At 44.1% G+C, this 26,257-nt stretch overlaps 1 protein-coding gene across 1 annotated transcript; it reads right to left on the bottom strand.

Moving 5' to 3' along the window:
- Window positions 1-6,537: 6,537 nt before the first annotated feature.
- On the bottom strand, window positions 6,538-24,178 carry LOC104693402 (uncharacterized protein C1orf159). The gene is made up of 13 exons (XM_039564141.1): window positions 24,099-24,178; window positions 22,785-22,893; window positions 20,947-21,074; window positions 19,357-19,466; window positions 19,112-19,202; window positions 18,051-18,126; window positions 17,508-17,612; window positions 17,105-17,170; window positions 16,387-16,521; window positions 15,117-15,142; window positions 14,755-14,785; window positions 14,072-14,240; window positions 6,538-6,592 (listed from the first exon to the last, which is right to left on the bottom strand). Exons 5-13 carry the CDS (start codon window positions 19,181-19,183, stop codon window positions 6,538-6,540), a joined length of 735 nt encoding a protein of 244 aa, XP_039420075.1. The 5' UTR covers window positions 19,184-19,202; window positions 19,357-19,466; window positions 20,947-21,074; window positions 22,785-22,893; window positions 24,099-24,178.
- Between the last annotated feature and the right edge of the window lie 2,079 nt (window positions 24,179-26,257).

The following is a 26,257-nucleotide window of genomic DNA, read 5'->3' on the forward strand; positions in this document are numbered from 1 at the left end:
TGAAGGGAAACACAACAGGAGGAAAAAGCCACGACTGGCACAAGATTGAGCTGCCCAGAATTCCAGAGGGTTTTTCATTCTGTTCCCCCTTTTTTCCTTAAACACCTCGAGGATTTATCCCATTGTTTTCCAGGGAGCACTTGAATATCCAAATAAATATCGGATTTATCCCATTATTTTCCAGGGAGCACTTGAATATCCAAATAAACATCGCTGTGCTCATTGCCAGCGTTTGCAAATGAAATCAGGGCAGCTGCAAATGCCAGCAGGAAGATGGAATTCCGGGCTAAATTATTCAAATCCACAGTTTTTGCTTACAAAACGCTCATCCCTGGCAGCTGCCCCTGCTCTGGTGCCGGTTTTTTTTGCCACGTGCTGCCATAATTAATGTTTAATTATGCAAAATTCACCCTGATTTCCGATGTTAATTAGTGGAGCCACTGATTCCTTCCACTGCTTCCCAAGCCAAGTTAAAAAATCCCAGGAAAAGGAAGGAAATGTGGCTGATTTGTGTCCTTTTAGTGAAAATAAAAGTTTGATCTCTTCCCCCCGTGAGTTTTAAGACAGATAAAACTCATTATTGACTTTCAAATCATGGAATTAGGGTTGCTGAAAAGGGATTTGGGAATTTTTCCTGCCCAATTATCTTTGGGATAGCTGGAAAATGGAGCAGAGGAAGCAAAATTCCATGAAAACGGAGCTGGGGGATTAAAAAAAAATCATTAATTTCGATATCTCAACCTTTAAATCTGCATCTCCCCCTTCCCAAGGGCCTGGGGGCTGCTCCAAATATTTTCCAAGCTGGATCAAGGTTGAGCTGCCCCTTCCCCATTCCCCAAAACCATTCCCAAATCTTCTTTTCCATCCTTTCCAACTCTCTCCTGGTGCAGGAATGATCAGGAATGATCAGGAATGATCACCCCACACCCCAAAACCATTCCCAAATCTTCTCTTCCATCCTTTCAAACCCTATCCCGGTGCAGGAATGATCAGGAATTATCATCCCACGCCCATTCCGTGGCTCCTGATCTGGCACAACGCTGTGGATTGATCCCAAAAAATCCCCAAACATCCGGCTCCATCCTAAAAAAAGCATTTCCAGGGAATCTTGGGAATCAGGTGCTGTTTAACCCTGCCAGGAGGGGAGGATTTAACAACCAAAGCAGCAGAAAATCAGGAATTTTCAACTCCCATCAGCCTGGAGAGGGATTCAACCTAAAAAAACTGGGAAAGGCTGGATCCCACACCACTGGAAGCAGTTTTAGGCTCCTTCCTGATGCCCAAATGCCAGCAATTCAGGAGTTAACCCCAGGCCTGCACCTTTTGTTTGCCTTGGATTTGCCCCAAGTTTGAGTCATCGAATTCAAACAAAAGGAAAAAAAAACCAACAAAAAGCCCCCAAACCCTTTGTGCTTCATATTCCAAATACCCCTGGGAAAGGAGAATTTTTGGAACAATGAGTGCACATCCCTGGCTTTACCCTCAGAAGGAAAACCGGGATGCATCCAGAGCATTAAATAATCCCAATTTCCATGTGCTGCCGTGTAAATAAATCAAATTACGGCACATCTACAGCAAAACTCCAGCTTTTCTGCAGCTCCACGGATCTGCTGGAGGTGGGAGCGGGCTTTTTTATAGGAGCAGATTTCCAAAGGAACGTCAGGAATGCGGGCTGGAAACAGATCAGACCTTTCCCTTGTAGAAATACCCGGTTTTTTTTCCCCCCTTTCCCTCCGAAGTTTAAATTGAAACAAAACCCTGAATCATCCAAGCGCTCCCGGTCCTCATCCAGGATCCGGCGCCAGGAATCCACAGGTTTTTCCTGCTCAATCAGGAACTCCAGGAAGCTTTGGAACCGGATCCAGTGGCGGTTTGGGTTGGACTGGGGGATAAAAAACCCCCTTGACCTGCAGCCCATTAACCCCTGGCTTGGCTGTTTCATCCTGATTGGAGCTTTATCCTGCAATTCCCAAAGAAATCCACCGGCTGCATTCCTTATCCCGATGGATTAGAGGGGTTTGTGCTGGATAAATAACAAGGGGCCGAGGGCCAGGCTTGGAGCTACGGCCAGACTGAGGATTTCAGGGATTTGGGGGTGATTTTAGGGATTTTTTGGAGGATTTTAGGGATTTTTGGATGGTTTTAGGAACCTCTGGATGATTTTAAGGATCTTTGGACGATTTTAGGGACCCTTGGATGGTTTTAGGGTTTTTTAGATGATTTTAGGAGCATTTGGATGATTTAAGGGACCCTTGGATTATTTTAGGGACCTTCGGATGGTTTTAAGAGTCTTTGGATGATTTTAGGGATCCTTGGATGATTTTAGGGGTTTTTAGATGATTTTAGGAGCCTTTGGAGGATTTAAGGGACCCTTGGATGATTTTAGGGACCTTTGGATGATTTTAAGAGTCTTTGGATGATTTTAGGGATTTTTTGATGGTTCTAGGGACCTGAGAATTATTCCAGGGATGTGCTTTAGCCAGAGAAATAAAAATTTCCCTTCCTACTCAGAGGCTTGAGCCAGGCCTCGTGTCTCTGTGCTGATGGGAGAATCCAAACCTCCTCCATGGGCTGCAGGGAATCCATAAAATGCTTCAATTCGCTTGGTTTGGGGCATTTCTGGCCCTTCCTAACAGGCAGAACAAATATCTGGGATTCAGGGCAGGCTGAGAGGGAAAATCAAGGATTTGGGGGATATTCAACGCTGCCAGAGTTCACAATAAGTATTATTATTTATTTTCATCCCTGAGCTTTCAGCCCTTGCAGCAAAGACTGCTTTCAAAGCAGTCCCAAAACTCCAAGGATTCCCTAGATTTTAATAAAATTCCTTCTCTCCAGCCACATTTTAAGGAAGATTCCCACTTTTTTTTGGGGCTGTGCACTCCTCAGGAAGAGCAGGGATTTGGGATTAGGCCTCCTTTGTTCCAGGTTCCCACCAGGGTGTAAATCCCTGATTTTCCACTGCTGACACTTTACACCAGCTCTGGGATCCCTCTGAGTGGGAAATGCTGAGGGCTGAAACCGGGAATATTCCAACCATGGAAGTTCCCATCCCCTGGAAAACATCCAAGAAGTGATCCCAGACAACACCAACCACTACAGATCCCTGGGGTTAAAAAAATTAGGAAATAAGCGGTATAACTTTTTTTTTTTTCTTTTTATTTTTGTTTTCCAATAGTAATTCCCCTCCTGCCTCTTAACCAACTGCATCCATGGCTGGGAATTTTCCAGAATCACCAGAACACTGGGAAATACCTCTTTTAATCCCTTTGTCCCTAATCAATGCCTCAAGAAATTTCCCTGTTATAATTCACCCTTGAGCACCTCAAAATCCAGGAATTTTTACCCTTTTTGCTCCTACAAAACTGCCCCAAGACAGGCAGAACCCAATCCAAGAATCCCTCAGGAAAAAAAATCCTTCCTTAGGAGAGGATAAAGTCCAACACTTACTTGTCGTGCCCCGTCCTCTTCGTCCTTTAAACTCCAGCAAAACCCCACCGAGGAGAAGACACCGAATCTCCATCCCAAATGGAGAAGCAGAGGGAAGCAGAGGGAAAACGAGGTGGGAGATGGAGGCTGCCGATGGAATCTGGGAAGTGTGGATTTCTTCCTGCTCTGTTATCTCGGCCTTGGCCGAGCGAGGGAATGCTGGTGGAAATCTTTGCCTGGTACAGTGCGGAGCCTCCGCTTCACAGGCCAGGAATTTTTACTTTGAATAATTTTTAACTTCAGCTCCCAGCGAGGAAAATCCAGGGGCTCCAAGGCTCTGCTTGGTTGGGTTTGTTTTATTATTTATTTCGTGGGGAGAGTAGTCTGAATTGATGAGGGAGAAGTGGGGAAATTCCCCTTTTTCCTGGCCTTTCCTGGCTTCCAGGGGTGGAGGGGATGAGGGGAAGGGATTAGCACAATTTTCCTGGAAAAATGAGGAGATAACAGAGCTGGGAGAGGGGATCTTCAGGAACTTTAATCATGTGATCTCCATTTGTTTTCTCCCTTTGTTTTAAAATATAAATAATTTTCCTGGCCTGTGGCTGACGCAGCCCAATCCCCTCAGGAGGGCTGAGACAAAACTAATTACCAATTCTGATCATTGAAATTGGTTAAAAATACCAATTTACTGTTATTTTGATTATTTTTACCCCTTAGAGGGTTGAAATTCAGGCACATTCCCCACAGAAACTGAAAGAGACCACCTGAAAACACAAAGGAAATTTGAAAAAATCCAGGCCAAGAAAAAAGCCCCAAATCTCCTTGGAAGGGCCAAAACAAGATTAATTACCAATTCTGATCACTAAAATTGTTAAAAATACCAATTTACTCTTATTTTGATTATTTTTACCTCTTAGGGGGTTGAAATTCAGGCACGTTCCCCACACAAACTGGGAGAGTAAAACCTGAAAACACAAAGGAAATTAAAAAATCCAGGCCAAGAAAAAAGGCCCAAATCTCCTCAGCTCCCTGAGGAAATCACACAAAGTGGGAAAGTCGGGATCAGACCCAGACTGCACCCAGACCTCTCAAAAAGCAGCTTTTAAACCAACTGAGGTGGAAATAACTCGGTGTAAAGTGAATTATCCCAGTGTTTTCCCATCTGGCAACGGGAAACTGAGGAAAGAGGTGGAAAATTGGGCTGGGTGATCCTTGTGGGGCTTTTCCAGCTCAGGATATTTCAGGATTCAGTTCTGTGAGGAATCCCATGGCTCATTCCATGAAAACATAGGATTTCCAAGGGATGTTTTCCTCCTCCCAGGGTGAAGAACCCTCAGCAAACCCCTCAACCACAACAAAATATTCGCTTCAAGGCTTGAAAAATCTCTGCCCCCATCCCCATTTTTGCCCTCAAGTTCATTTGAGCTCCCTCCCGGTGAGAAATGTTCATTCCCACACCAAATCCCAGTAGGAAAACTCCCTTTTTTTTCCTGCAGCCACACAAACCCCAAAGCTGGCAGTGCCAGCTGAGCCCAACCACAAACACCCCAGCCCTGCCCCGTGTTTTTATGGTGTTTGTCCTTGTTAAACCCAGGTTTATCCCTTTTTTTCTCCTCTCAGCACCTGCCCTTTTCCACCCTGGGAGCTGGGGAGTCGCTCCCAGAGCTGCTGAGCACCTGCACAATTAAAGCTTCATTAAAAGCGACTTTTGAAATTGCTACCTCTGGGTCGTTGGAGCAGGAAAAGCAGCTGGATAAAGCCTTGGAGATGGTCAGGAAGCAGCAAAAATTCCCTGTTTTCTTCCCATCTTGCTGCAGTGAAGGTGAAATTCAGCAGGTTGGAAGCGTTTGTCCTCAAAAATGAACTGGAAATAGGGAATAAACAGAGATATTCCAGAGAAAAAGGGAAATATTCCCTCAAAATACAGATTATCACTGCTCAGTGTTTATGCAGAGTGTTGTCCCATTATTGGGGCATTTATTGCACAATTTATTTAAGCAAACACGTGGGTAAGGGATGCAGGAAGGTGGGATACAGATTCCATGGCTTAAATATCCCCAAAAAGCAGGAAAAGCAGAACCTGGAGGAGAAAAACGTGGAATTTTCCAGGTGGTTGATGCAGCAGTGAAACGCTTGCTCTCAGGGATCTTGGAGGTCTTTCCCCCCAAAAATTCTGTGGTTCTGGAAGGGGAATTAATCTCTCCAAAAGACTCCAAAAAGAGATTGGAAATCCACCTGGGATGGTGGAAGGTGGAAAGAAGTGGGGTGAGAGGAGATTTGAGGTCCTTTCCAGCTTAATCCTGGAATTCCGTGACCTTAAATGCCCTCTGGTGACAGCAGAATGGGACACAAGGAGCCGATTACCCACGAGGCTGAATTCCCTGGTTTATCCAGCGAAATTTATCCAGTCCTGAGGAAGGAAAATTGGAAAAAAAATCATAATTTCACTTCAAATTAACCCTCAAAATAACCTCGCACGATTTAACAAGCGGGCAATGCTCGGGTTTTAAATCCACTAAAGGTATTTTTTTAAGGCTTTTAGGACTTCGGGAAACTCCTTTTCCCTATGCCAGGAATCCCTCGGGGCTGCGTTTGTCCTGCCCGAGCAAACCGCCCCCACCAAAGCACGGCTTTTCATCCGCATCCATAAAATTTTATAATTTTTATTTGATTTCTGGCAACGCCCCGGGAACGTTTTGTGCTTATCAGGGCCCAGATAAGATAGGAGAGGTTGGGCTCGGCTCATTAAAGCCCGGCCTGGCAGCGGCAATTAACGAACTCGCTTTTCCCAGGTGATTGAGCGGGATGAGCAGCTCCGGGAGGATTCACCTGCTGCGGGAAAGGCGCGGTCCCAGCGCAACTTCCCTGGGTCAAAATCCAGGGATTTTTATGATCCAGAGGCTGCCGGGGGGATGGAGAGCTCTGCGCGCTCCTCCCGCCCACGGCCAGGCCGGGTTTAAAGTTTAACAGAGGATTTTTAAGCCGAGGTTTTATTCTCCCCCCACCCCTCCTCGATGTCTTTAATTAATGGGAATTCTCGGGAAAGCGGGAACGGCACCGAATTTCAAAAATTTAACCAATTTTTAGGTTTTTTTTCTCCCGCTGCCTTCAGCGGGACCCAATCGCCCAATGGGGGATGGAGAACTGGTTGTACTGGGAGCCACTGGGACACCCGGGAGAAGGGATTTTGCCACCCAGGTGGGATTCTGGGATTCTTATCCCACCACTAATTAGTGCTGCAAGCCCAAAATTCAAAAGCCAATTTCAAAATTCCAAATTCAAGCCCTCTTTGGAGAAATCCCGGCCTTTTAGAGGGAGAAAACGTTATTTCCCTTACTGAGATTATTTTCTTTCGTTTTTATTTTTATTCTGCTTTATGGTATTCTATTTTCTTTTCTTTTTCTTTTAGTTTATTCTACTTTATTTTAATTGATTTTATTTTATTTTATTTTATTTTATTTTATTTTATTTTATTTTATTTTATTCTCACCAGTTTTCTATTTCCTACCAACCACCAAATTTCCTCACCCTCACAAACTCGACCAAGACAACGCAACCGACTGAAATAACTCCCAAACCAGCGAATTCCCCCCATTCCCATCCCTCTTTTCCCAGGAAATCCGTGAGCAGGGCACTCCTTGCCTTCTACTCCCCCCAAGTGGCCGCAGCTCCAGGGATTTCCCAGCTCCGGGGATTTCCATGGACAGACCCCGCTCCTCTGGATTTGGGTTGGAAGTGCAGAATCCAGCAGAGGGGGGAAAACGATCCTGCTGCCAAAAATCCCTGGATTTTAGGGAAAATCAAGCAGCTCCAGCCAGAATAAAGGGAATTAAAGAGGATTTTATGCATGGAAGGAAGAGTCTGGGATTAACAAACATCCCCAGCCATGAAATCAAAAGAAATGCATGAAATTAAAGGAAATCAATGAAATGAAAAGAAATCAGCTAAAAAGCAACTTCGCTGCTTGAAATGACGTCATTGGGAAAGGGAATCAGTGCCCCAGTCCCGATCCTGGATCCCTAAATCAGCTCCCGGTGGGGAATTGGGAGGGAAAAAGGGAATTAAAGCCCGGCTTTATCAGCCAGGGAGGCTTTGCCTGCTCAGAGCTCGATGTAAACACCTTAATGAAGGCGCTCGTGCTAATTGCAGCTGTTCGCTCTTAATTAAAGCCCTCCCAATTCCAGACCCTCTGGAATTGCAGCTCCTGGAAGGTCACTGGAGTTCACCTGCCCAGCAGTCGGAATTCAGAGATTTTTCCGCTCCCACAGCAGCTTTCCCAAGGTTATTCCGCTGATTCCTTTTAGGCTGGGACTTCCTTCAGGAATGGGGGTAATTCATGGAATTCTCCTAAATTCATGGAGTCTCCTAAAGGAAATTTCCCTGGAGAGCCAGCTCAGCTCTCCCTGAGGGCAGCAGAGGCTTGGAATTTGAATTTTCCAACATCATTTCCCGCCTTGTTCTCCGGTTTTATTTGCCAGGAGGTTTTTGACAAACGAAAATAAAATGGAATATTAAGGAATTTTTTTCCCACTTCATCCCTCTCCTCTCCTCGTGGCGGATAATGGGATTCTCTTTTCCAGCCTGTCCTCATCAGAAATAAATTTCCTTCCTGAAATTGTGCTGGAGAAGGAGGAAATCACCTGGAATTTAAAGTAAAGCAACCCCTGCCGTTATTCCCAATTATTCCCAATTATTCCCATTAAAATGTCCAATATTTCTGCTGGATTCGTTCTTGAGATGAAAATTCCATCTGGATTTCCTGCTTTTTAACACTTTGGGGCTTGTTTAACACTTTGTGTGCCGAGATTTCCCAGCTGGGAATTGCAAAGGAGCAACTCTGGAATTTCTCCCAGCTCCTACAAAAAAATTGGGATTCCCAGTTTTTACCAATTCCTGCAGGGGAAAAACTCCACCAGCTGCTCCCATTGTGGTTTTTAGGGAGCAAAGAGGGAAATTGGGGTAAAAAAATCCGTCAGGTTGGAGGCAGAGGGATGGAAAAGTGGAATTCCAGAGGATCCCAGGTGCCACCAGGTGTCACCCATCCACCGCAATGTGTGTCCTGGAAATCGCTGCGGGAAAGTTGGAGCAGGTTTTTTGGGAAGGGAACAAGAGCCAGGGATCAGTTTGCAGATCCCACGAAGATTCCTGAACTGGGATCCAGGTTTGTTCCTATTTTCCAAAGCCACGAGCCGCCCCACACCAGGGAAGGAGGACTGGGAGCCACTTCTAGAATTGTTCGGGGATTTTTTTCCAGCTCTGTTTTCACACCCGAAGGGGCGGTGAGAATTCAAATCCCACCCTTATCCCTGAAAACAATCCCAGGGGAAAGGATCAGCACCAAAACCATCGTGGAACAGCAACCCAATCGCCAAATATCCCGGATTTGGAGGCCTGGGTTGGGAATTCTCTGCCAAACTCATGCAATTCCTCAAGAATGGTTTGGATTGGATGGGATTTGGCAGCAGATCCCGCTGGGAATCACTTTTCCCTGGTGTTGATAAGAGATTTTATCAAATTTCCTCAGCCGGGCGAGGTGCTGAACTCCCCTCACATCAGAACCCAGCAGCTCGTTATGCAATGGGTTGATTTGCATATGCAAATGAGACGCTTCTCCGCACTTAAACTCAGTCCTAAATTCTCTCTGGCTCCAAAAAACGTTTCTGGGGCTGTTTTAAGCTCTGCCAAAAGGAGTTGGAGCAGCTAAAATTCGCTTTATTTTGGGTGTGTTTATGTGGATTTATAAATAGGGAAGGCTTGGAAGAACCTGGGATGAACCCAAAGCATTGCATGGTTCTATTCCAGAAAGAGATTTTAAATAGAATAAATAGAAATATATTGAAAGAAGTCTCTTGAAATATATAGAGATATTGCAAATATTTTTTCCAGGTCTCCCTTTTCCTTAAGCCCCTCCTCAGCAGCACTTCCAGGCAGGATTTTTCCCATAAATCAGCCCCTTTTGGGGATTTATGAGGGAAAAGTTTAACTGTGCGGGCTCGGCAGCCCCATTTCTTTTGGGTCTGCTCCTGTTATAATGGAGAAATTATTATTATTAAAATTATCATTATCATCCTAGTTTTATTAATTGTGATTCTTTTCATTTTTTATTCTCATTACTTTATTAAACTTCAATGATATTTTATTTATTATTATTTATAATAGTTTTATTATCATTTTAATTATTATTTATTGATAGTATAATTATTTATAATTTTTATTCCTTTCTTTTTTGTTACCATTTTATTATTTTAATTACGATTTCATTATTTTTATTAATAATATTTATTTGTTTTAATTTATAATAATATAGTTTTAATTAATTTATTTCTATATAATTTTATTAATATTTTACTATTTTTATTGTTACTTTAAATTAAAAAATTTCTTAATTTAGTACTATTATTATCCTTTTATTTATTTAAAAATGTTTGTTATTATTTATTTTATTATAATTATTTTATTATTTTTTATTTTATCGTTATTTTCATTATTATCAATAATAATTTGTTATTATCAGAGTGATGATGATGATGATGATTATTATTATTATTGGCCAAATAGGTTGGGGTTGTTTGGGCAGCTGAAGAAATGGAAGAAACCCAAGAATCCCAAATCCTCAGGGAAGGAAAGAAAAGGAAACAAAAAAGAATTGGATGGAAAAAGGAATCAGTGCTCAACCCCAGCCCATCCCCCTTCATCAATCAATAATCAATAATCCCCATTATCCCAATCCCTGCTAAAATCCTATCTTAGAGTTTTCCTGCTCTTCTTTAAAGGAACTTTAAATAAACCCCTGCAAATCCTCATTTCCTGCAGGCGTTTTTTACTGCTGGGTTCCCACAGCCTCATCCACAGCATTCGCTGCTTATTTTCACCATTTCCACGTGGAATTTTCCTGCTGACACGTGCAAAGATTTGGCTTTGACCAAATAAATCCAATTTTAAGGTGTAAAAACCCAGCCCAGCCTCGTGACCCCGCTTTAAACCGGGCAGGAAGCAGCAGAAAAAGGGATTTTTATTTCTTCTCCCTCCGTTTTGGGGGCAGGGAGGCCCCAGATGAGCTGAAATCTGGGCTCCTTGGGTGTTAATTCTGTTCCCTTCATCCCAGGCTTAAAAAGGAAACACAGAACGACCTCCAGAGACACCAAAAACCAAACAAAAAAAGAGCTCAAAACCGAAAAAAAAAAAGCTGAAATCTCTTTATTTTGGCACCATTGAAAAAGATACAAATACATTGAACATCAGGGGTGTTAAAGCCGAGCTTTAAAGCGCTTCAGTGGTATTTTCGAGGGAGATGGAACCCAAACCATCCCATTTTATAGGGAATTTGCCAGTGCAAAGAAAGGAGAAACCCACAAACCCAAACCTAAACCCTCAAAACTCCACCATAAAACCCAAATCTTAACCCCAAACCCAAAACTCAATCCCCAAACCCAAAACCAAACGCACAAAACTCAACCACAAACCCCAACTTTAACCACAAAACCCAAATCTTAACCCCAAACCCAAAACTAAACCCCAAAACTCCACCATAAAACCCAAAATTAAACCACAAAACCAAATCTTAACCCCAAACCCAAAACCTAAACCCCAAAACTGCACCATAAAACCCAAAATTAAACCACAAAACCAACCTTAACCCCAAACCCAAAACTAAACCCCCAAAACTCAACCACAAACCCCAACTTTAACCACAAAACCCAAATCTTAACCCCAAACCCAAAACTCAATCCCCCAAACCAAAACCAAACGCACAAAACTCAACCACAAAACCCAAAATTAAACCCACAAACCCAAATCTTAACCCCAAACCCACAATGTTCAACCCCCAAAACTAAACCCACAAAAGTCAACCCCCAAACCCAAAACTAAACCCCAATACCCAACCACAAAACCCAAACCTAAACCCCAAAACCCAACCACAAAACCAAACCTAAACCCACAAAACTCAATCCTCAAAGCCAAAACCAAAGCCCCAAATTCAACCACAAAACCTGAATTTAAACCCCCAAAACCCAACCCCAACCCCACAAAACCCAACCAGGAGTTCCCAGCGCTGACAAAGCTGAACCACACACAAAAAATGAGTAAAAACCTCGGGATTCTGAAGTTTCTGGGTAAAAATCTTGGGATTCTGAAAGTTTTCTGGGCATTATCACTGAGAAAACTCGATTTTAATTCCACACAAAAATTCGATTTTTAGACAACAATTAAATCAATCTCACTCGAGGAGAAGACACAGAAAAATCCTTCAATAAATTAAATTTTAGGAATTAAGCAGGACAAGAATCCATGGACACACCAGAAATTCCCTGCTCCAGAGCTGCACCTTTCTTGGCATTATTTGCATAGTTACTCCTTTTTCCCCCCTCAGGAATTAGGAAAATCCTCAGGCATTCCCTGATTTTGGGATAAAACCTCCAATGATTTCTGCTTGGGGGGGAAAAAAAGAAAATCTCAGCAGCACAAAGAGAGACTGAAACAAATCCAGGTTGGATTTTCCCAAACCCTCCAAGTAATTCCATATGGGAAGGGTTTCAACTGGAATTGCCCAGTCAGAAGGAAAATAATTTTATTTATCATAATAGAGAGGCAAAATCTTAAATTCCAAGGGTTTTTTTTGGCACAGGAGCCCTCCATGATTTTGGGGTTTATCCCTGTGGATGCCACAAAAAAAAGGAGATAAAAGCAAATCCAACTGCCCCAAAATTCCCAGAAAATAGGATTATTCCATAGGATAAATTGATCTCTTCCTATCCCAACTTTTCCTCTTGGAAGGTTTTAACCCCAGGGAAAAGGGAATGTGGACTCTCCATGTGGGAGTCAGCTCCAGGACAGCTTTGTCCTCATTTTCCCAAAAAAACCAGGAAGAACCAACTGTTCCCATTCCTGTCCCCTGCCAGGGGCTGCTGAGGGAGAGCTTCCAAAGGATTTATTTTGGGAGCAGCACAGGGAGGTGGGAATGCTCAGGCTGCAGAGCTGGAATTCCAGGTGGTGACAGTGACATTTCCATGGATTTAGGATGGATCCCAGAGCCACCCCTGCCTGCTGGAGGGAGACGTGGCCAGGAGAAAAAAAAAAAGTCATTTTCCAGCTATTTTTAACTTCCAGAGAGAGAAATTGCTCAGGCAGGAACAAGATCCAGGCTGGGGGAGGTTGAGGCTGGTGTTCTGGAATTAGGGGAAATGCCTGAGGAGCTCCAGTCCTGCCCTGCAAATTCCAGGGATTGACCATAAAAAAATCCCATGATTGCAGTGGCAGGAGTCATCCTGAATCCCTCCAGCTCATCCCAAACATCCCCCGACTGCTCTAAATCCAGGAATTCTGCTTTTCCTTCCACAGGGAACGAAGCCAGCAGGGCCAATCCTTGCAGGACTCTTTATCCAAGGACTGAGCTGGAAAAACTCCCCCCAAAGATTCCCAGATCTGGGATGGGGCCTGGATTGAGCACCAAGGACAGCTCTGGAGAGCGGGACAAGGATCCCAGGGGAATCCGGGCTCTGAGGAGGCTCCGGGCTTTGCTTCCAAAGGATTCTGCATCCTAATTATTGTTGTAATTAATTAGTCATCATTAATCACTGTCATAATTAATCACTGTCATAATTAATCACTGTCACACTGTCCTACAGTGGCACTTAACGAGAGCATCCCTTTGCCAATTCCCCATCCCGGAGTGGATCCGCACCCCAATCCCAGGATTTTGAGGCCTGCAGCGCTGTCACCTCCAGTTTTTGGGGTCACACCACAGGGACAGCACCAAGATTCCTTAAGGATTTTCCTCATAGCAGGGAAAAATCCCCCAAATTCCTCAAGGATTCTCCTCACAGATTCCTGAAGGTTTCTCCTCACAGCAGGGAAAATCCCCGCGAATTCCTCAAGGATTCTCCTCACAGATTCCTCAAGGGATTCTCCTCACAGCACGGGTAAGTCCCCCAAATACATAAGGATTCTCCTCACAGCCACGGAAAATGCACCAAGATTCCTTAAGGATTCTCCTCACAAGGGCAAGTCCCCCAATTCCTCAAGGATTCTCCCCAAACCAGGGTAAGTCCCCCAAATTCCTTAAGGATTCTCCTCACACCGATTTCTTAAGGATCCCTCCTCACAGCAGAGAAAGTCCCCCAAAATTCCTTAAGGATTCTCCTCACAGCAGGGAAAATGCACCAAGATTCCTTAAGGATTCTCCTCACAGCAGGGAAATGCACCCAAGATTCCTTAAGGGTTCTCCCCAAAACAGGGGAGTCTCCCAAATTCCTCAAGGATTCTCCCCAAACAGGACAACGTCCCCCAAAATTCCTTAAGGATTCTCCTCACAGATTCCTTAAAGGATCCTCCTCACAGCAGAGAAAGTCCCCCCATTCCTCAAAGGATTCTCCTCACAGCAGGGAAAAATGGCACCAAGGGTTCCTTAAGGGATTCTCCCCAAACAGGGCAAGTCCCCAAATTCCTCCAGGATTCTCCTCAAGATTCCTCAAGCGATTCTCCCCCAACAGGGAAAGTTCCCCCAAATTCCTCAAGGATTCTTCCCCACAGCCTCTGGAGGAGAGGGAGGAACCCCCGGAGCAGGGACCAGGGCCTGCCAAGTCCCCAAATGTCACCGGGGAGCTGGTGCCGCCTTCTCGCTTGGGAATGATTTGGCACAAACCCTTCGGCTTCCTGTGGGATCAGCAGCTTCCAGAGTTTTTCCATGGAGTCAGGAAAAGGGCTGGGACACTCCCGGGAGGGGCTCAGACGTTGCTGACCCCTGCTGTCGGCCGGGGCCAGGCCAGAGGGGCCCAGGGAGCGCTCGCGGCGGACGTAGCGCGGCTTCCGCACTGCCAAGGCACAAAAGCGGCATCAAAACTGCTGGAAAATGGGATTCCAGCCGGAATTCCAGCAGGGAAAAGGAGGTGGAATGTGGCAGTGCTGCCCAGGGAGGTTTGGAGCGCCCACAAGCATGGGGTGGGTCAAGGGTGTGGCACTTGGGGCAAGGTGGAAATGGGGAATCCTTGGATTTGGATCCTGGAGATCTTTTCCAACTTCAAGGATCTCGGGATTCCCTTGGTTGAGAATTCCCAACCCCATCCAGCAATTCCTGAGGGACCGAAGCCACAAACAACCCCAAAAGCGAACTCAAACCCAGAACACTCAACCACAAAGCCCCAAAATGAAACCCACAAAACCAAACCTTCACCAGATTCCATTGGATTTCCGTCCCCTCCACACATTCCACAGCTTTACCCCAAGAATTATTTGGATTTTCTGTTTATTTTTAGCATTTCCACGTGGAGTTTTCCTTGTCTTTTAGGCAACAGGTGGAAACAGCACATTTCAGGGAAAATTCCTCACCTGAAGAAACTGGAGGAGAGATCATGGATGCCTGTGGAACAGGAGAAGGATAATGGGAAAAAAAAGAACTTTTTAACGGTTTTTCCTTAAAAAATCCAGGATTTTTTTTGAGGATTCCAACAATTTTCACTCTGTAGAGAGTTCTTGGAAAAACAACTCAATGCAATCCATTATTTTTCAGTTTTTGTCCCAGTTTGGATACAAGGAACCCCAAAATATCTTTGATATTTATTTCAGTCTCATTTATCAATTAAGGAGTTGCTTAATAAAGTTGCAATTTAGTTAATTAAAATCGAAATCATTGTTTAACAAAGTTGAAATTTTAATGTTTTATCTTGTTCCCATAAAAAGAATTCACTCACCGTTTCACTGGGCTGGAGAACAGATGGCTAAAAGAAAAACAAAAGGGATTAATTTAGATTATTTTTATTAATTTAGAAGGCTGGGAATGGCTAATTTTACAAAAATACATCCATGAATGGAATCATTTGATTGTTAAAAAAGGAAGTTTTGTCCTAAAATCCAACCAAAATATTCAAAAAATCCCATTTAATAGAATTGTATTGGGTGTAGGACTCCCAAGATTGGAGAATTTATCAGCACAAAATGGGGGATTTATGAGCTCAAAATGGGAATTTTCTCCACAAAATGGGAATTTATGAGCTCAAAATGGGAGTTCTCCCCACAAAATGGGGATTTATGAGCACAAAATGGGAATTTTCTCCACAAAATGGGAATTTTCTCCACAAAATGGGGAATTCAGGCCTCAAAGAGCCACTTTTGGGGCCTTGGATGCAAAACGGTCCCACAGAAACTGGGAAATGGGAGGATCCCTGAAATTCCTATGAACAGATCCAGCATTTTTAGCCCAAAACCTGGGACTTTTTCTGCTCCATCCACCCCTTAATTTGGATTTTTTGGGGAGTTTTTTCAGGTGTGGCAGTAAAACATGAAGGAACTGAACCAAAAATCAGCTTTATTTCAACAGAAAGAGCTCTAACACAGCAAAGTCCGGGCTGGAGGTTGCCATGGGAATTAAATCAATTCCAAATCAACCCCAAACCCATGGAAAACACAGGGAAAAATGTGGGAGACATCCCCTTCCATGTGTTTTTGTTCAGCAACTCCCAGGAATTGCAAATGTGGACACACACAAATCCCAGGAATTGCTGTTTCAAGGCTTGGTGCCCCGTGGGGAGCAAAATTTCCCGGTGTTTTTCCCTACTTTTTCTGGAATTGCTTTGCCAGGAAGGTCAGTGCATGGATTTCCAGGAGAATTTGTGGATTGCCCATCCCTGGAAGTGCTCAAGGCCAGCTTGGAGAAATGTGGGATCATGGAAGGTGTCCCTGACACCTCCCAGCCCAAAGCATTCCATGATTCCATGAGTTTATCCATTATTTTATTCCATGGTTTTTATTCCATGCAGGAATAGCAGAGATAAAGACCAACAAAATCAAAAATCCCCACAAAATCCAGCCCTGCTTTACATTTTCTCGGGATAATCAGGAAAATCCAGCAGCTCCATGGAATTCAAACCCAACCGTGAGGGGATTTCAACACAAAATTCAACTTTCAATCAATTAACGCAGCAAAGTTCAATTAAGGACTGGATAATTAAAGGGGTTTTTTACCTTTGTTTCTTCTGTAGAAAATATTTGGGAGTTTGTTGGCTCGTTTGAGGTAGAAGAAAGAAGCCACGGAGAGGATCAGGAATAAACTGATGAAAATGTCCCCAAAATGAGGGAAGCTTGCGACTTCTGGGCCCCCTGAGAGAAAAGAATCATAAAAAAGAGAGAGAAAAGTCTGGTTTTCACCCAAAACCCCTCCTAATAAAAGGGTTAAATAAAAATACAGAGCAAATCCCTCATTTTTAGGTGGTGTTGGATAATCCCATGTGCCTAAAACTGAGTTTATGGGCAGGATAAAAAATGGGAGAGGGAGCAGCAGCTCCCAGGGGCTCCTCATTAATTCACTTTTTAAAAATTTTAACAAATTGAATCACTTTTTAAACTCATTTTAACAAATTAAATCACTTTTTCAACTCATTAAATCACTTTAAACTCATCAAATCACTTTTTAAACTCATTTTAACAGATTAAATCACTGTTAACTCATTAAATCACTTTTTAAACTCATTAAATCACTTTTTAACTCATCAAATCACTTTTTCAACTCATTTTAACAAATTAAATCGTTTTTAACTCATTAAATCACTTTTTTACTCATTAAATCACTTTTTTAACTCATCAAATCCCTTCTTTTAAACTCCCAATCCTTTTTTCCACCAACCCCAAATCCCTGGAGCAGAGGGAATAATCCCTCAACCTGCCCAAAATTCCATTTACTCACCAAAGTTCTGGATGAAAGGAGTGACAGTGCTCACGTTCATTTGGGAATTCAGCCCTCTGCTCCCAGCTGTAAAGAAAAGGATGGAATTCCCACTAAAATCCATTTCCATCACCAATTTGGACATTTGGCTCTTCCTGCAAACGATCCCACTGCACTTCCTGCCCACCAAATTCCCAAATTTCCACAGTTTTTGCAGCTCCAAGTCCCACGGGGACTTTGGGAAAGTTTTTTAAACGACGTGGGATAAAAATCTCCATTTTTGGAGGTATTTTTGAGGAGTTTTTGCTGCAGGAATCGATGTCAATGAATGAATACAAATGACTGAAATGAATTCAGATTAACTGAATTCCAATCAGTTGAAATTAATGGCATTTAAGTGAATTTAAATGAATTCCAAACTCACCATTTCTGCACTCGCTGAGGTTGTGCCCAGAGGGGCCGGGCAGGGTTTCATTCCTGCATTTAATGCAGCTGCTGCTCCCATCCTCATTCCACCTCCTGTAGCATCCTGCCCCAAAAAAAACACGGAAAAAGGGATAAAACCAACAATTCACAGCAAGAATTCCCAATTTTCTGCTCATTCCCAGCTTTCAGAGGGAAAACCCAGCAGAAATTCCCTTTTTTGGGAGGGTTACAAAGAGCTCCTGCTTCCTCTTCTCCCACACAAAAGAGGTTTTATTCCCAATGTTTATCCCAGGAAAAAGAAAACTTTCCGATGAGGCCAAAAGGAGAAGGAATTCCAAGGAAATAAGATTAATTAATTTATTTATTTTCACTCCCCAGCTGCTGGATTTTGGTGCTAAAGTCCAGAAAATCTGGGAATTTTTTATCCCTGGAAGTGTCCAGAGCCAGGCTGGGCAGGGCTTGGTCTGTAAATGAGCTTGAAGGTCTTTTCCAACCCAAATCATCCCAAAATTCCATGGTTTTATTCCAAATAATTCCATACCTGGGCTGCACTGGTGGGTGACGGGGCAGGAGCTGTTGGAATCCAACACATCCACACAACATTCCGGCTCTGAGACCTACGGAGAGGAATTCCCAGTGCAATTCCCACTTTTCCATCGAGGAAAATGCTCCAACAAAGAAAAAAATCTCCACAGAAATTGAGGAATAATTCACTTCAAACCTGCTGGATTTTTTTCTTTTTTCCTGTTTTAATTTTTATTTTTTGTTTTATAAATGCATTTTATTTTTCTTTTAGAAATAGAAATAAATATAGAAAAATTGTTATAAAAGCCTGAATTATTTACAAATTCTCCAAGGAAAATCAACCAGAACTTCCAAAATTGAAAATTTTCTGGGTAAATCCCCTTAAAAAATCCTTAAATCAGGCTTAAAATAAAAAGAGAGTAATTTTGGATGAATATAATGAGACCTGATCTGGATTCAGCCATAGGAAAATTGAAATAGAACTGAGAAAAAACAGCAAATTTTATTCAGTTTATCAGCAACATCACCAAATGTGAGGGTGAGAAATCAAAGATATCAGGAGCAGCAGCTGGGGCTGTTCAAACTGAAATTAGCAGGAAGCAATTAGTAAATTTTACTGGATTACAGCAAAAAAACAGGAAAAAGCAAAAAATATTTAGAGATAAAAAATTAAAATCAGGGTTTTTTTGAGGTTTTAGTGGGGGGATTCTTTTAAAACCAGAATTTTGTACTTTGTATTTCTGATTTTTTTTTGGTCCCTTGAAGTTTTAGAGCAGCTCAGGCATTAAAAAGTGAAATTTTGGGGTTGGTTTGAGGTTAAATCGATCAATATCTTTAAAAAAAGGATTCTTTTTGGATTCTTTTTGGATTCTTGAGGTGCTTTTCCCACATGGTTTTGCATCCCTGTTACCCCACACAGGCAGGGAGAATTCCCTGCTTTCAGAAGGAATCAGAGGAAAACGGGAAAGTTTCAGGGAATGCTGAGTTTGGAGCAGGAATTCCTGAATTCTGAAGGCTTTTAGGAAGTGCAGGAGGAGAGGAAAATAACCTGGATTGGAGAAATCATGGAGCACCCACCGAGTTTTCCGTGGATTTGCCGGCAACTTCTGCCACGAGCCTCGTTAGGAGAAGCACAAAGGGCACCTCCATTCCCAGGAAAAATACGGGTCTGGATAAAAATCAGGAAGAAATTCAAATTATTGATTAATGGCACCTAAATTCTGCTTCCCTTTGTTAAGGAAGTTTTGCCAATGCATCCTTTTTCTCGGGAATGAACCATTCCTTGGATCTGAGTGGAATTAAGCACTGAGGGAAGGGCTTACCTTGGTTCAGGATCCCAGCTGGAGACATCCAGGATTTTCCCTGCTGCCTCTGTGGTTGCTAAGGAACGAGGAGAGCTCCGAACTGGGCCATGCAGGGACAATCCCAGCAGCTGGAAAATCAACGGGATTGTAGGAGAGGAGTCACCACGAGGGGCTGGCATGGATGGGAGCACGTGGAAAGGGAATTCTGCATTAATTACACCCCTTGGGATGGAGATTGAATGGATTTGGCTGGTTTTTAAGGGAACTTTTCCATTTGGAATGGAAAATTCCTGGCCTGTCTGTCACAAATCTGGTTTTTTCTTCCTTTAAATTGACAGAGAATTCCACCACAATTCTGGGTTTTTACATGAAATTAGAAGAAAATGAAAAGGGAAGCGGGGGGAAAAAAAAGGGGGGGAAAAAAAGGGGGGGAAAAAAAGGGGGGAAAAAAAGGGGGGGAAAAAAGGGGGGGGAAAAAAAAGGGGGGGAAAAAAGGGGGGAAAAAAAAGGGGGGGAAAAAAAGGGGGGGAAAAACCACAGGTCTGGATAAAAATCAGGAAGAAATTCAAATTATTTATTAATAAAAGGGGGGGAAAATAAGGGGGGGGGAAATAAGGGGGAAAAGGGAAAAAGCCAAGGAAACGGCACCACCTCCCACTTGATCTGCAGCTGCTGAGCCACTCCCTGTGTCAACAAAATAAACCTGCCTGTCCTCCAGGAAATAATGCTGCAAGGCATTCCAGGCTTGGATTGACTCCTCCAAAAACCAGCATTTAGGAAAAAAATGTATTTTTTATATCATAAATAAAACATGGAGACTGAAAAAATCCTTTTTTCTAAGGGGGAAGTGCCTGAAAAAAGCCTTTAACTGGAGAACTCCTTTAGTGCCTCGTTTCACACCCCAAAAATTGGTTCCTATAAAAATCCACCGGAGGAGTTTTTAGAATCCTGCCAAAGAAGTGTCCTGAGCCCTTGGCAAGTCGTTTTTCTGAAGGAAAAAAAAAAAAAATCATGGAGCAGCTCCTATAATTAATTTCCTGATTTTTTTTTTATTAAATCATTTCCACCCCGCCCCCATCTTCAAAATCAGATTATTCAGCTCGGTGGGGGGAAATTAGGATGATCTCCTGCTCTCCCTGAAAGCTCCAAGCTCCTGAAAATCCTACTCCAAACTCACAATTCCAACTGATTTTTTCCAGTGGGAATCGGGGCAGAACAGGGAAAGCTGGCACTGCCACCATCCCTCCCAACTGAAGCCCAATAATGTTAATTATGATCTCAATTTAAAGCAGGATGTGCTCAGGGATGGGTGCATTTTAACCACACACAGAGTTTGCTTTGTTCTCCATCCGTTTTCCATCATTTATCTTCAGGAATGAGATGAAAAATGAAAGAGTTCCTCTGGGGGAAAACAATTGGGAGTGGGTAAAAATGTTTTATAAATATTTTTAATAAACTTCTCATTGATTTGGAGGCTCTGAGGAGATTTTTGTCAATACCTGATTATTAAAATAGCTGGGAAGAGCAAGAAAACACAGATGAGGCAGGAGTATTTATTAGAAAAGATATTAAAATTAAATTATTGTTTAAACAATAGATTGCGCTTACCTAGAAAAATAACGCTGAGGAACAAGCCATAATAATATTTGTGGGAAAAAATCACTTTTAAATGCCAGATCCTCCTCCTGGTGAAGACAAACAGCTCAATCAGCTCAACATTGGTTGGATTTCCATCCCTAAAATAAATCAGGACACAATCAAGAGCTGCATTGATGATTTTTGGCCCTGCAGCTGTCCCAGCTACTGGATCAAAGCAGCAGCCAATAATTTTTATTTCCATTAGACAGAGACAATATTTAAACATTTTATTGATCTGGAGCTGTTGGGGTTTTTATTGACCCGGTTTTAAAGCAAAGCTGAGCTCAAAAAGCTGCTGTAAAGCTTCTGAACACAGAAAATATTTGTTATTTTTTACTTAATTTACATTTTACTCCAAGCCCCACAATTATTTCTTCACAGCCTGGTGGATTCTCTATCAGGCAGTAATAATTAGCAGCTTATTTACATACTATACAAATTAAATCTCTGTGGATGAGGCAGAAATTCAAGCCAGGGATGGGACACTAAAGATTGGATTTTTTAGGGTCATGCCCATAAAAAAAATCAGACAGATTCAAGTATCTGTATTTTTAAAATGCAATAATGTGGAAAAAGATATCAAATATTCCTCAAATCACACCTCAGGAAGGCTGGGAAGAGCTTGTGAACTCTAACAGGGAATAAATCCAGCATGGAACTTCCAGGACAGCAACTTCCAGCAGGGAATTCGGCTTTTAATGGGTCTCACTCCTCAAAACCACAGAAGGAACTACTCCTTTTAGTGTCTTCTGGTCAAACACAACATTCTGCTGCCATCCTGGATGAGGTTTTACCTCATAATTTGAAATTGAAAGAGGAAAAAAAGCCCTAAAACCTTCAAGAGATTCAGGAGCCACCAACACTAAAGAGAGGACGGGGAAGGTTTAGCTTTGAAATGAGGTGTGAGGTGGGGTTTGGATGGGAAACTGGGAAGGAATTCTTCCCTGTGAGGGGTTGGGATGGAATTCCCAGAGAAGCTGGGGCTGCCCCCATCCCTGGGAGTGTCCCAGGCCAGCTTGGAGCACCCTGGGATGGCAGAAAGCGGGATCTGGATGAGTTTCAATTCCCTCCAACCCATCCCATCCCACGATTCTGTGCTACACAAATCCCATCAGGATCAAACACCCACAGCAAAACCATTCCCCCCCCTTAAAATATGTCCCACGTTTGGCAGCGTTTTCCCTGCGGATAATGGCAAAAAAAAAATAAAAATAAAAAGAGACAGAACGCCAGGCAAAAGCTGCTGCCCAAATTAGAAAATATTTCTGCCTCGGTGTTTTCCTGCCAGCACCGTTTGGGGAAGGCAGACGCCGGAATTCAAGCAAGGATTTCACACCCTGAGTGTCACGTTTGAAACAAATCCCGAATCTCTGTCAGCTCGGATCCCCAGTGCCACAAAACACTGCAATTAAACCACATCGAGGCTCACTCAGGGAATCCTGCCTCTTGTTGCATCTCAAAAGCAACACAACCAACTCAGCGACACCGAGTTTTTTTTCCTCCCACTCCTGGAAGCAAAATGCTTTCATTGATCTTTACACTTTCCATTCTTTCTGCTGCAATATCAGCATCTTTCTTGCCTAAAGTGTTGCTGGAGCTTGGGAATTACTTCCAGCAGCTGGGAAAGGATGGAAAGTGAAGAGAAACTCTGCCTGAATTCCAGGTGGTTTCGTAATTCCCTGGGTTTGAAACCGCATCGCACCCGAAGCCTTCTTAACTCTGAGGTTGACAAAGCTGAGAGCAGAACCAGAGGGGGTTGTAAAAGCTGAAGAATCCAAGGGGTTTCCAAAGCTGAAACTCTCACTCACCAGCTCCTCCAGGCTCCCAGGAGCCCTCTGCACCTTGCCCAGCTCCCAGCACACACCTGAGGGTTGTGGTTTGCTGCTCATTCCCCTCTGCAGCTGTTTCACAATGAACCTGCTGTGCCAGAGACAGATAAAGGTTGGAACAAAACAATCTTTTATCAATCCCAGCTCGAGGAGGACTCGTTTTTTCCAGCTTTGAGGCAGAGCTCCGATCCTGCCCTTCCAGCGCTGGGATTTTGCAACAGCAGCCAGCAATTAAAACCTCAGTGCTGCAGACAATGAGAGCCACCTTAAGCCAGGCTTTGCTGCAAAAGCTGCTCCACACCTGCCCTGAGCAAACATTAATTAGTATTTGCTGCTGGGACACGTTCTGCTCTTCCAGCACTCGGTGCAGCCTGAGAAATCGGGAGGAGGAGGGAATGTTCTCCAGCGGAAAAGGGCTGTGGGAATGGGATAAGGGAATGGTTTGGGTTGCAAGGGGTTTAAAGGTCATTCAGTGCCATGGGCAGGGACACCTTTCACTGACCCGGGTGGCTGCAAGCCCCGACCAAGCTGGCCTTGGACATTGCCAGGGATGGGTATCCATGGAATAACCAAGTGCCAGGGCCTCAGCACCCTCACAGGGAGGAATTTCTTCCCAACATCCAACCTAAACCCACTCTCTTTCACTTTGAATTCATTCCCCCTTGTCCTGTCACTCCATCCCTTGGAAATACTCCCTTTCCAGCTCTCCTTGCAGCTCCTCCAGGCACTGGAAGGCCTCAGTGAGGTCACCCCAAAACTTTCTTTCTCCAGGCTGAACAATCCCAGTGTTTTTATGGCAAATTTTGGGGGGGGCGGTTTCACCCCTAAGCGGTGCACCAAAAAATCCGTATTATTGGGGTATGTGTTTGGGGGAAGTTTAGCCAAGAAAAACACACCAAAACAATAACGCCAAATACCTACAACTCCAAAAATCTGAGATTGGTAAAAAAACTGTATTAGACCGAGTTAATTTATTAGGAAATAAAGCACCCAAAGTTTCAGTGGGGGCATGAGAAGGAGAGGACTCCTTTCCGAACGCACCAGGAACCAGCTGGCCCCAAAAGCGCTGGGCAAGGAGGAGGAACAAGGGGCGATTTTTTTATCCTAAAGCCAAACCCCTTCCGACCCCCCTGGCGCCAGGATCGGGGACTTCTCCCTGGAGAACTCGGTGGATCCATCAGCCGCCACTGCCCACCCCGGCTCTCCGCGAACAATGGGGCCCACCCAGCGCTCGCCGCCCGTCCCGAGAGTCGCCGCCCGTTCCCGTTCCCACTCCAGTCCCCTCCTCCTCACCTGAGGGCTCCCCTGAGCATCCCCCCCGGCACCGCCGAGGTTCCCGTTCGTACCCCCCGCCCTCCGCCGGCGCCCTGCCCGCTGCGCCCCGCGGCACCCTGGGAGTTGTAGTCCGGCGGCCACCGCCCGCCGCGCCGCTTCGCCGAGAGGTTGCTCCGCCCCGAACTACAAATCCCAGTAGCCCCCGCGGCGCGCCCCACCTGCGCCCCGCTCCCCGCAGGTAAATACGCGCTCTCAGCCTTTTCGCGCGGCGCCGCGGCGCCTGCTGGGAAAACGAGTCCCGCACCGCAGGCCGGGCGCGGGGGCGGCGAGGTTCCGCACTACAACTCCCGGCGTACCCCGCGCGGGCGCCGCCATTTTACGCGTTGCCTGGCAACGCTGACGCGGCGGGAGGGAGGCGGCGGCGGCGGGGTCGAGGCCTTTGCGCCCAAAAATCCTTCGGGAGCGCCTGGAAATTCGGGGAAAATTGGGAACAGCTGGCCCAGATGTGGCTGCCCCATTCCTGGGAGTCCCCAAGGCCAGCTTGGACGGGGTTTGGAGCAACCTGGAATAGTAGGAGGTGTCCCTGCCCATGGCAAGGGGTGGGACTGGATGGGATTTAAAATCCCTTCCCACCCAAACCATTCCATAATTCCATGAAGGAAACCACTGCGGGAATTTTCCTGCAGGAAGAGCAGGATCTCTCAGCAAAACTAAGATTTGAAGCGGGAGGCAGCATAAAAACTGCACTTCTGACCTCGAATCTTCACCTTTGTGCAAAAAAGTTGCCTCCTTTTGAAGAGGAGAATTAAAATTTGTCCCAAGTTTTGTAAAAAAAACCAAAATTAAAGATATAAACAATGCCAAACATCATCTGGGTAAAGATGCCTGGGGTTTTTTTTAAAGATTTTGTCATATTTAAATTCTTTGATAGTTCCTGGGCCACTTAATGGAAGAAACTCGTTGAATGTAATGAAGAATAAAACTATTTTCCAAGAAACAGTTTCCTTGCACGTTTCTATAACTGTGCAGAGGAACACTAAAAGCAGCTCTTCACAAATCTCATCTGGTCCTGCAGGAAACCTCCGATTTTCTAAAATTTTCCCAAGTAATTTCAATGTTTCAGAGCAGAACCTTGACCCTGAGAGGAGGACTGAAGAAATCAGCAGGAAATAACTTTTGGATGCAGCAGCTGGGGAGTTTTTCCTCCAAAGCGGGGATTTAGGATATAATTCTGGTCTAAATGAATCCCCTCTTTGCTGAAGAGAGATGAAAGCAAAATGCAGCTTCTGAGAAACACAGAGAGAGGGTGGGGAAAGTGCTGAAAGTGCAGAGAATGATCAGAATTGGTTTCATTTACTCTGCACATTCACTGAGCATTTCATTCTCAAAGGCCTCCGAATCCAGTGAGTTCTGGGTGCCAAAACCACCCAGAAAATTGAGTTGTGACCGAGGGTTTGGAGTTAAAAGCGCTGCTTCATCTCAAAATAAAATTCAGCTTTATCTCTTTATGGATTAAGCCCCATTTTTTTTTTTGCCTTTTATCCTGCTCATGAGCTGTCAAATTCAGAGCCAGGCAAACAAATTTATCTCCTCCTTGGCTTTATTCCATAAAAGCGTCGCTTGAAATTCACTCCGCAGCTCCTTAAGGTTCTTGTGATCCTTTCCCGCCCCTTTTAGCAGCGCTCCACAATTTTTTTGGTGGGATTTTTCTTGCCTAAAGGATCCAATGCCTGCAAGGATTTGTGGTTTAAATCCTGAACGAATCATTTAGGGCCTCTCATACAAATTTATTGACGTTTCTCCACTACAAAACTCAAGTTTCTTCCTCCCCAACACCTGCAGGGCAAGATTTGCCAGAGGAGGAAATTCCAGACCCCAATTCCTTTTCCTTTTCTAATTTTTAGAGAGAGAAAGCAATCCCAGACCTGAGGTTTTTTCCCAATTTTTAAGGAGAAGAGGCAATTCCAGACCCCAATTTCTTCCCTTTGCTTATTTTTAGGGAGAGAAAACAATCCCAGACCTGAGGTTTTTTCCCAATTTTTAGGGACACAAGGCAATTCCAGACCCCAATTCCTTTCCCTTTACTTATTTTTAGAGAGAGAAAGCAATCCCAGACCTGTTTTTTCCCATTTTTTAGGGACACAAGGCAATTCCAGACCCCAATTCCTTTCCCTTTT

Source organism: Corvus cornix, chromosome 21, assembly GCF_000738735.6.
Source record: "Corvus cornix cornix isolate S_Up_H32 chromosome 21, ASM73873v5, whole genome shotgun sequence".
Classification (NCBI taxonomy): domain Eukaryota; kingdom Metazoa; phylum Chordata; class Aves; order Passeriformes; family Corvidae; genus Corvus; species Corvus cornix.

Excerpts from the sequence above, each read along its gene's own strand:
- LOC104693402 (XM_039564141.1), bottom strand. The coding sequence starts at position 19,183 with ATGGAGGTGCCCTTTGTGCTTCTCCTAACGAGGCTCGTGGCAGAAGTT. Across the intron at positions 17,613-18,050 it reads CACCCACCAGTGCAGCCCAG|GATGCTACAGGAGGTGGAAT; the intron begins GTATGGAATTAT and ends TTTTTGGGGCAG. Across the intron at positions 14,241-14,754 it reads CTCTCCTCCAGTTTCTTCAG|TGCGGAAGCCGCGCTACGTC; the intron begins GTGAGGAATTTT and ends GTGCCTTGGCAG.